Below are 11,218 nucleotides of genomic sequence, written 5' to 3'. Positions count from 1 at the left end.
CAAAATTCATTTAATTTGCAAACTTTCAAGCTGCCAAGTGAATTACCTCTTTCTTTCCAAATCATCTAGGATAAAGCCAAGGCGAAGTCATGCAATAACAAGTACAAGCACAGCCTTAGAATTAAAGGGGGTCAATTTAGACCAGAAATGAGGAGACATTTCTTCAGCCAGAGAGTGGTGGGCCTGTGGAATTCATTGCCACGGAGTGCAGTGGAGGTCGGGACATTAAATATCTTCAAGGCAGAGGTTGAAAAATTCTTAATCTCACAAGGAATTAAAGGTTACGGGAGAGTGCGGGTAAGTGGCATTGAAATGCCATGATTGAATGGCAGAATGGACTCGATGGGCCGAATGGCCTTACTTCCCCATGTCCTATGGTCTTATTAATTTGTTAATACAGAATATGAGTATTTACAACCATTTAGGACTCTCCCTTCAGGTGGTATACATGCTTTATTCTTGCAAATTGTCCAGATGAATGAAAGCTTCAGCAAACTAAAATATAAATTTAATTACAGTTCAATAACCATGTACACATTTAATCAGAGTTATCCAGCCACTTGATAGAAAATCATTAATGGACAGATATTTAATAAAGCAAGCAACAAACATTATACAAGTAATTTAGTATATTATATATTCCAGTGCTAACAAACATTATTAACTATAGTGCTGACGAAAGTCTGACATTAAAATAAATGAGATTACTTTAAAAGTAATTCTTATACAGCTGATAAATTAGCTGCTTTCAACAGCCAAGTAATTCAAACCTGCAGGTGTCATTATCAATCTTTTAAAAAGCTAAAACAAACTTCTCTAAAACTAAAAACTAAGGTGGAAGACTCTGCCCAATGGCCTGTATTCAGTTTTCCCTTTCTTGCACTTTGCTCAACAGATGCTCTTTATGAGATATGGGCATCATCAACTGGTTTACAGGGTATTTTCCTCAGCACACTACTCCACAATAATCCATGTTATAGGACTCTGGTTACATATGAACAAAAAACAAGAGTAGGCCACTTGGCTCTTCGAGCCTGCTTCACAATTCAATAAGATCATGGCTGATCTGATTTTAACCTTAACTTCAAACAAATTTTAGTCATCACATTTCTGGTATTCACTGTGAGTACGTCAATTTCATCTGGCCCCAAAACGAGCTTAAATGAAATTGCTTCATATTCTCACTTTGATCAACGGCACATGTAGGGACACTATACCACATACAATAAATTTATCACATAGTGATAAAAAGCATGCAAATACATTTTCACCAAAAAATTAGCCAAGGTGGATTTTATTTTACATTTCTCCATTACTTTCAATTCACATATATCATACTTTAATTTAAATCGTAATTTCACCTACACTATTTCTCAGTGTTAGTGAATAATTGAGAAAACATGCAAAAATCCAAGACATTTTCTATTGCCATTGACCAAAATGGGAGTTGTTGGGTGCAGCAAAGGTGGAAATTTTCAATGGCTTCAGCAAATGTATTGGTGGACTGATTTTGACATAGCCTAAAATCATAGTCCACTCATGCCAAAATCTCTTGTAACCTTTCTCTGACAGTGAATCCATCATTCAAATGGTGCAAAATTGTCAGGAAGCTCTGTAATTCTATTTAATTAACTATATCAACGTGGTTTCTTATAAACTAGATAAAAATGGAATGTCGTTGAAATATTGCATTACTGTATGTAGTTTTGGGCAAATTTAAAACAAAGTGTAGTGATGACAACAATGGTCCTACTACTTAAATGATTTATTCTCATAAAACATCAAAATATTTATAAGTTTAGCTCAATCTCAGGTTCTTCGAGTCCAAACAACGTCCTAATGAAAGATTTCAAACTTAGAAGTTAACAGAAATGTTTAGATGCCTCCAGTTACCATACTTACATGTTGTGCAACAGTTCTGGAACACCATTCCCCCTTTTACCTTTCCTTTCTTCTTGACTTTCATAACTTTGGTTGAAAGATTCAGCATAATACAATGGATTCCTCTGTTTTGCAAGCATGTTCACATTGAGAAATTGCAGAAAATAGCTTCTCCCTTTCAATTTCGTTTTGTTCCCTTCATACTTTGAAGGTGCTTATTCATGCTGGTTCTTGCACTTGGTCATTCTTTATGTGTAAGCCTAAACAAAAATATAGCCTCTTCAACAATATAGAGCAGTATCCAAAGGTTAGCCCTGTCTTCACTTAGCATTTAGACATAGGTATTGCTGATTAGGATTATGAGATAAGTATTGAAAGCAGGATCAGTTTGGAAGTTTCGAACCAGTAAACCTTCACCTGTAATCACAAAACTGTAATTTATCTTAGTTTTTAATAACTACGATCAGATTTCTCAGGTTTTGCTCAGGATTAGTCAGACAATTCACTGTCTTATAATAATCAGGATGCTTATAATATTAAGGGCAACATTAAGGCCAGTGATTCACATTGACTCAAATAAGCCAAAGTCAATTATTATTAAATAGCGTTCTATAGCTATTTGTGGTGCTTTGAAGGTTGAGTCTGTTACTCAATAAAAACTGTAACGGAATGACCTTTACATGTAATTTCTTTGCCTATGTTTTTAATTTTTGTCCATTCCCATTTTTAATATTGGCAATACACAGTATTTTACTTCAAGGCAAGATGGCTGTTCATAACATTGTACCTTAAAACAAAACCATTTGTCAATAATTCACTCAAATTTAATATTCCAAAACCTGCAACAAATCAGATCTCTATAAATACTCAAATAATCATGAAACAAAAAAAACACTATCAGAAAGCTCAAAAATTTTTAAAGTTTTTTTTGGCTGTTACATATCAGAATCCAGTCACAGAAAAATCCAATAGTTACATCAAAAGATAGAGACTGAACAAAACCAGTTTTAGCCACTATTTTCCTTTCCCACAAACGTAAAAGGTCAGTGGGGAAAACTTTGTTGAAACCAAAGCTGAGATGCTGGATCTGTATACAGTTGTATATCTGTGTACAATGGGAAAACAAATATAGGGATGACAATATATTACAGCTCACACCCTCAGCCTGAAATGACAAATTGACTGCAGGTAGTTTCTAATTCAAAAAATCCATGTTCATATCGGAGTTAGCTTGTGCAACATGACTGTTCTACGTTTAGTATTTTTGGTAGAAAGTACAGTTGAGTTTGTACTACTGTAAGTGACTGGCGACATGACCACCAAAAGAATATAGAAGAGTTCCATTCTCTCCATGATTAGATAGTTCATGACAATAACATTAATTCAATCCATGTTGTGTTGAAACAAAAGTTAAATTATTTCAGTAGGTTGCAAAATCTAACACCCTAACGTACTAAAGTATGCTCTTGATCTTTTCAATGCACGTGAGACAAGAGTCAATGTCCTCCATGGAAAGAAACATGCATTATAACGGACTTTCACATAGATCAGTTGAAACAAAACACAAACAATTAAAACAGTTGATGTAACGTATGGATTCCATGATAGGGGAATGAATGAATTCTGTGAATGTCCTGGAAAATTTATTATACAGAGGAACCTCAATTATCCGAATATCAGATTATCTGGCAAGATTGCAAGGTCCCGTGCTTGGCTAAACTATGTTATATGGCATTTGATTATCCGGAATTCAATAAACTGAACAAAAACACCCCCTTCGTGTCCTTCGGATAATCGAAGTTCCTCTGTAGATTGGTTCCACAGTTCTCTTGATGTTGAATCTGTCTTGTGATCATATCACAGCTTCTAAATATAAGTTAAGTGTAACCATTTCACTTTAAATGCAAGATTGTGAGGGAGTCAACTTCTTCTGGCATATATAAAAATAGTTCATTTATTAAATAGCAGAACATCTCTAAATCATCATGAAGCACAAGTTGTCCCCAAATCAATGCTGAAATTTCAGCATTGTACATAAAAGCAAAATATTCTGAATGCCAACTACAGAAAGATACAAAATAAATTCATTTTCTGTATATGGTCCAGTCTTTTGCTATCCAAAGTACATTTTCTTTTATTTCACAAGCTTTACTTTGTCTTTCAGCACTTTAAATTTGGGGTTAGAGCTTATCTTCTTGTAAAAAATTGCCAGGAGTTCCACTTCAGATTTGTAGTTACTATCACCACATTCAGCGTAGTACTGGGATAGAACCTGCAAGAGTTTGGAAACATGTCAACTGAGACAAAGAGTAATTAATTCTTTTTCTGGAAAATAAAAGACACATTTTTCATTCATCAAGAATTGATATCCTTGCGAATTGTCAAGTGGAAAACCAACATTTATAGTCCATGAGAGGAGAATGCTGATTAGTTGTCAAATGGACTGGTAGAGGCGTTGCCATGGAGAATGCACTTTTTAACACTGATAGGCAGTTAACTGCTGGGCTTTGTTTAAATTTTAACATTAGCATTTGTGCAAATTGTCCTGACGAGTGCAAGATGAAAAGTTTTAACAAAACTTTTCTCAGCAATACCCAATTTTTCTGTACGACCAAAAAAAATGAGGAATTTTATTATGTCATTAAAAAAAATCTAATAAGCTTTTTCAATATTCAACATGGAAAAAGATGATAAATTTATTACGCAGATTATTTCTGTTACTAATAATTTCATATTTTGTTTCTGTTTTTTCCAATTTAGTATCCATAAGTTAATCTTACAGCTATCATACACACACATACCTTTTTCCGTAATTTTTTAACAGAAATTTCCTGCTCAGGAGACTGTTTGAGAACAATTTTGATTGTTCTTTTCCAGTTGAATTTCCCTTAAGCAAACAGATGATCATATATAAGATATAAAATTCAGAATTACAAGCTAAAGGCAAATGATCTATACAAAATGTTCAATGTATTATCTTCCAGTTTTACAATTTGTTTGGATCCAAATCCATAACAAAACTCCACACACGTTAGTCATTGGGATATGCACCCTCTAATTTATAAGCAACTAGAAAGAACCCCATGTACATATGCAAAAATAAAGCCAACATATTTTTAAGAAAGCTGAACGTTTGTGGTCGTGCTGAGCACATAAAGAAGAAAGAGATATACCTCTTATCAATGGCAGCAACTTGAGTGAGTAAGTGCATTGAGTCAACAGAAACACGAGTAATAAACACAAATTTCAACACAGTATTTAGAAAGCTGAACCACATCTTTTGAACCACACATAAATCGAGGCCCCGCATCTTGCTCTGTCTAATGCGTACTATTCAATGAAGAGCAGAGAAGTTCTCTCTGTTGTCCTGAAATTATCTGGTCAGTTATTTCACTTGCTCTGTGCAGGTTGGCTTCGGGGCTTGCCTGCAGACCAGTTAACTAACTTTACATGCATGTCATTGATTGTACAATACTTGGGGATACCTCAAATTGGAGGGAGGGTGACATATGAATACTATCTCAAAAGCAACTTTCTAGATGTTGGGCAACTAAGAACAGTAGATGAGCAGAGATTTTGAGGTCTAATTATACAAATTACTAAAACAATTACGACAAAGAAATGCACAAAGACATGCAAATGAGGATGGAATGTTGGCTTTTATCTTAAGGTGACTAAAACACAATGTCCTGGTTAGATCCTATCTAGGGTAGTGTATTTAATGCTGGAGACTTAGGAAAAAGAATACTGGCCTTCGAAAAGTACAACACATATTCACCAGAAAGATACTGGCCTAAAAAGGGTTACATTTTAGGAATGGGCTGAGTTTTGGGGAGAGGTTAGACAGGTTGCATGGACTTGACCTGTGTTTATTTAATCAACCTGTTCAGACATGACAGAAAGGGCTCTGGACAGGATGAGACAGCTGACCACAGCACCATAGTGCAGAAGGCCTTTCAAGAGGGGGGAGCAAAAAGACAAGCAGTTTTTATAGGGGATTCTATAATTAGGGGGACAGATTTGCAAGCTGGATTGGGAGTCTCGCATGGTGTGTTGCCTGCCCGGTGCCAGGGTGTGGGACATCTCCGACCGGCTTGAAAGGATATTGGAGCGGGAGGGGGAGGATCCAGTTGTTGTGGTCAACGTTGGGACTAACAACATAGGCAAACAACTATCAAGCACTAGGAAGGAAATTGAAGTACAGGTCCTCAAGGGTCATAATCTCCGGATTACTGCCCGAGCCACGTGCCAATTGGCATAGGGATAAGAAAATTAGGGAAGTAAACACGTGGCTAAGGGATTGGTTTGGGAAAGAGGGATTCCACTTCATGGGGCATTGGCATCAGTTTTGGAACCGGGGGGGGATCTGTACCGTTGGGACGGTCTCCACCTGAACCGATCAGGTACCAATGTTCTAGCAAAGAGGATAAATAGGGTGGTCAGTAGGACTTTAAACTTCTGAGTTGGGGGGGTGGGGGGGGGGGGGGGGGGGGGGGGGGGGAGTGAAAGCGACAGGGAGTATGGAGTTAAATGGAAAGATAAGCAGCAGGATAGCATGTATGCAGGCAGACTTAAACTTGAGGCAGACTGGGAATGCAGCAAAAAGGAAGGATAACTTAGGACATCTTATGACATCCAATATCTCTAATGATAAGAAAGTTAGCATTAAGGCACTTTACCTGAATGCTCGTAGCATTCGTAACAAAGCAGATGAACTAATGGCACAGATCATCGTGTATGATTATGATGTGGTAGGCATCACAGAAACGTGGTTGCAGGGGGGGTCAGGACTGGCAGTTAAACATCCAAGGATTTTCAACTTATCAAAAAGACAGGGAGGCAGGGTTCCCTTGTTAGTTAAGAACAAAATTAAATCTATGGCACTGAATGACATAGCGTCAGATGATGTGGAGTCTGTGTGGGTGGAATTGAGGAACCACAAGGGCAAAAAAACCCATAACGGGAGTTATGTACAGACCTCCTAACAGTGGTCAGGACCAGGGGCGCAACATGTACTGGGAAATAGAGAAGGCATGTCAGAAAGGCAAGGTCACGGTGATCATGGGAGACTTCAATATGTAGGTGGACTGGGTAAATAATGTTGCCAGTGGATCCAAAGAAAGGGAATTGATGGAATGCTTACAGGATGCCTTTTTGGAACAGCTTGACATGGAGCCCACAAAGGAGCAGGCTATTCTGGACCTAGTGCTATGTAATGAACCAGACTTTATAAAAAATCTTAAAGTAAGGGAACACTTAGGAAGCAGCGATCATAATATGGTAGAGTTCAATCTGCAGTTTGAAAGAGAGAAGGCAAAATCAGATGTAATGGTGTTACAGTTAAATAAAGGTAATTATGAGGGCATGAGAGGGGAACTGACGAAAATAGACTGGAAGCAGAGCCTAGTGGGGAAGACAGTAGAGCAAAAATGGAAGGAGTTTGTAGGTATAATTGAGGACACTGTACTGAGGTTCATCCCCAAGAAAAGAAAGATTATCCGGGGAGGGATTAGACAGCCATGGCTGACAAAGGAAGTCAGGAAATGTATTAAAGAAAAAGAGAGATCCTATAAAGTGGCCAAGAGCACTGGGAAATCAGAAGATTGGGAAGGCTACAAAAACAAACAGAGGATAACAAAGAGAGAAGTAAGGAAGGAGAGGATCAAATATGAAGGTAAGCTAGCCAGTAATATTAGAAATGATAGTAAAAGTTTCTTTCACTACATAAGAAACAAATGACAGGCAAAAGTAGACATTGGGCCACTTCAAACTGATGCTGGAAGCCTAGTGATGGGAGATAAGGAAATAGCTGGAGAACTGAATAAGTACTTTGCGTCAGTCTTCACAGGGGAAGACATGAGTAATATCCCAACAATTAAAGAGAGTCAGGGGGCTGAGTTGAGTATAGTAGCCATTACAAAAGAGAAAGTGTTAGAAAAGCTAAAAGTTCTTAAAATTGATAAATCTCCTGGCCCCGATGGGCTACATCCTAGAGTTCTGAGGGAGGTGGCTGAGGAAATAGTGAGGCGTTGGTTGAGATCTTTCAAAAGTCACTGGAGTCAAGGAAAGTCCCGGATGATTGGAAGATCGCTGTTGTAACCCCCTTGTTCAAGAAAGGATCAAGGCAAAAGATGGAAAATTATAAGCCAATTAGCCTAACCTCGGTTGTTGGTAAAATTCTAGAATCCATCATTAAGGATGAGGTTTCTAAATTCTTGGAAGAGCAGGGTCGGATTAGAACAAGTCAGCATGGATTTAGTAAGGGGAGGTTGTGCCTGACAAACCTGTTGGAATTCTTTGAAGAGGTGACAAATAGGTTAGACCAGGGAAACCCAGTGGATGTGGTCTATCTAGACTTCCAAAAGGCCTTTGATAAGGTGCCACACGGGAGGCTGCTGAGCAAGGTGCGGGCCCATGGTGTTCGAGGTGAGCTACTGGTATGAATTGAGGATTGGCTGTCTGACAGAAGGCATAGAGTTGGGATAGAACATAGATCTTAGAACAATACAGCACAGAACAGGCCCTTCGGCCCACGATGTTGTGCCGAACATTTGTCCTAGCTTAAGCACCCATCCATGTATCTATCCAATTGCCGCTTAAAAGGTCACCAAAGATTCTGACTCTACCACTCCCACAGGCAGCGCATTCCATGCCCCCACCACTCTCTGGGTAAAGAACCCACCCCTGACATCTCCCCTATACCTTCCACCCTTCACCTTAAATTTATGTCCCCTTGTAACACTCTGTTGCACCCGGGGAAAAAGTTTCTGACTGTCTACTCTATCTATTCCTCTGATCATCTTATAAACATCTATCAAGTCACCCCTCATCCTTCGCCGTTCCAACGAGAAAAGGTCTAGCACTCTCAACCTATCCTCGTACGACCTATTCTCCATTCCAGGCAACATCCTGGTAAATCTTCTCTGCACCCTCTCCAAAGCTTCCTCATCTTTCCTAAAGTGAGGCGACCAGAACTGCACACAGTACTCCAAATGTGGCCTAATCAAAGTCCTGTACAGTTGCAACATCACTTCACAACTCTTGAATTCAATCCCTCTGCTAATGAACGCTAATACACCATAGGCCTTCTTACAAGCTCTATCCACCTGAGTGGCAACTTTCATAGATCTATGAACATAGACCCCAAGATCCCTCTGTTCCTCCACCTCACTAAGAACCCTACCATTAACCTTGTATTCCGCATTCTTATTTGTCTTTCCAAAATGGACAACCTCACACTTGGCAGGGTAAAACTCCATCTGCCACTCCTCAGCCCAGCTCTGCATCATATCTAAGTCCCTTTGGAGCCGACAACAGCCCTCCTCACTATCCACAACTCCACCAATCTTCGTATCATCTGCAAATTTACTGACCCACCCTTCGACTGACCCACCATTCGACTCCCTCATCCAAGTCATTAATAAAAATTACAAACAGCAGAGGACCCAGAACTGATCCCTGCGGAACTCCACTTGTAACTGGGCTTCAGGCTGAATATTTACCATCTACCACCACTCTCTGACTTCGACCGGTTAGCCAGTTTTCTATCCAATTGGCCAAATTTCCCTCTATCCCATGCCTCCTGACTTTCCGCATAAGCCTACCATGGGGATAAAAGGTTCTTTTTCGGAATGGCAGCCGGTGACAAGTGGTGTCCCGCAGGGTTCAGTGTTGGGGCCACAGCTGTTCACGTTATATATTAATGATCTGGATGAAGGGACTGGGGGCATTCTAGTGAAGTTTGCCGATGATACGAAGTTAGGTGGACAGGCAGGTAGTACTGAGGAAGTGGACAGGCAGGTAGTACTGAGGCTGCAGAAGGATCTAGACAGTTTGGGAGAGTGGTCCAGGAAATGGCTGATGGAATTCAATGTGAGCAAATGCGAGGTCTTGCACTTTGGAAAAAAAGAATACAAGCATGGACTACTTTTTAAATGATGAGAAAATTCATAAAGCCAAAGTACAAAGGGATCTGGAAGTGCTAGTCGAGGATTCTCTAAAGGTAAACATGCAGGTTGAGTCCGTGATTAAGAAAGCGAATGCAATGTTATCATTTATCTCACAAGGGTTGGAATATAAAAGCACCGTTGTGCTACTGAGACCTTATAAAGCTCTGGTTAGGCCCCATTTGGAGTACTGTGTCCAGTTTTGGTCCCCACACCTCAGGAAGGACATACTGGCACTGGAGCGTGTCCAGCGGAGATTCACACGGATGATCCCTGGGAATGGTAGATCTAACATACGAGGAATGGCTGAGGATCCTGGGATTGTATTCATTGGAGTTTAGAAGATTAAGGGGAGATCTATTAGAAACTTACAAGATAATACATGGTTTGGAAAGGGTGGACGCTAGGAAATTGTTTCCGTTAGGCGAGGAGACTAGGACCCGTGGACACAGCCTTAGAATTAGAGGGGGTAAATTCAGAACAGAAATGCGGAGACATTTCTTCAGCCAGAGAGTGGTGGGGCCTGTGGAATTCCTTGCCGCAGAGCGCAGTGGAGGCCGGGACGCTAAATGTCTTCAAGGCAGAGATTGATAAATTCTTGATGTCACAAGGAATTAAGGGCTACGGGGAGAATGCGGCTAAGTGGAGCTGAAATGCCCATCAGCCATGATTGAATGGCGGAGTGGACTCGATGGGCCGAATGGCCTTACTTCCACTCCTATGTCTTATGGTCTTATTATGGTCTTCTGGCCCAGAAGGAGGGACACCAGCACTGAACCACAAGATCCCGTGGTCTTGGCCTCGATCATTTTATAAAATTAAGCCTCCACCAAGTCACCCATTTTTCTAAATAATGGGACGATCAACAAATATTTCCCACCAGGCCTTTGTCCTTCAGTGATTAAATGGTGATATCACGGAGATGGTTAAGACAAAGCCAGAAAGAAAAATTCTCTCAGTCAGCGGGCAAATTCAGAACAGGGCAAGTAATCTTTAAATTAAAAAGGGCTGCTGAGGTATTAAAAGTATCAAAACAAAAGCATAAAAGAAGACACAGGAACCATGATCTAACGGAATACAGGAACGGTGTCGAGTACCAATGAGCCTTTTCCTGTTGCTGTATAAGTTCTACCTTGGAGAGAGGGGCAGGTGATGGCTTCATCACATTATTGCTAGACTATTAATCCAGAAACTCATGTGCTGGGGACCCAGGTTTGAATCACACCACAGCAGATAGCCAAATTTGAATTCAATTTAAAACGTAATCTACTGAAGACCATGAAATCATTGTTGGAAAAACTTATCTGGTTCACTAATGTACTTCAGAAAAGGAAATCTGCCACCCTCACCTGGTCTGGTCTGGTCTGGCCTGGCCTAGCCTACATATGACT

At 39.9% G+C, this 11,218-nt stretch overlaps 1 protein-coding gene across 2 annotated transcripts in view; it reads right to left on the bottom strand.

The window, feature by feature from the left end:
* Nucleotides 1-434: 434 nt before the first annotated feature.
* lyar (Ly1 antibody reactive homolog (mouse)) overlaps nt 435-11,218 on the bottom strand; it is a 36,646-nt gene continuing 25,862 nt past the window's right edge. For both annotated transcript variants that reach the window (XM_043698225.2, XM_087979804.1), the window contains 2 exons: nt 4,683-4,768; nt 435-4,153 (listed from right to left, as the gene is read on the bottom strand). In XM_043698225.2, the coding sequence (XP_043554160.1) occupies nt 4,016-4,153; nt 4,683-4,768 (224 nt within the window). In that variant the 3' untranslated portion in view covers nt 435-4,015. The remainder of the gene's footprint in view (nt 4,154-4,682; nt 4,769-11,218) is intronic.

Source organism: Chiloscyllium plagiosum, unplaced genomic scaffold (genome assembly GCF_037043375.1).
Source record: "Chiloscyllium plagiosum isolate Xiang-an unplaced genomic scaffold, Cpla_swu_hap1 HiC_scaffold_1, whole genome shotgun sequence".
Classification (NCBI taxonomy): Eukaryota; Metazoa; Chordata; class Chondrichthyes; order Orectolobiformes; family Hemiscylliidae; genus Chiloscyllium; species Chiloscyllium plagiosum.
Note: the sequence above shows the minus strand (reverse complement) of the source record. Positions and strands in the feature narration are given on the sequence as shown.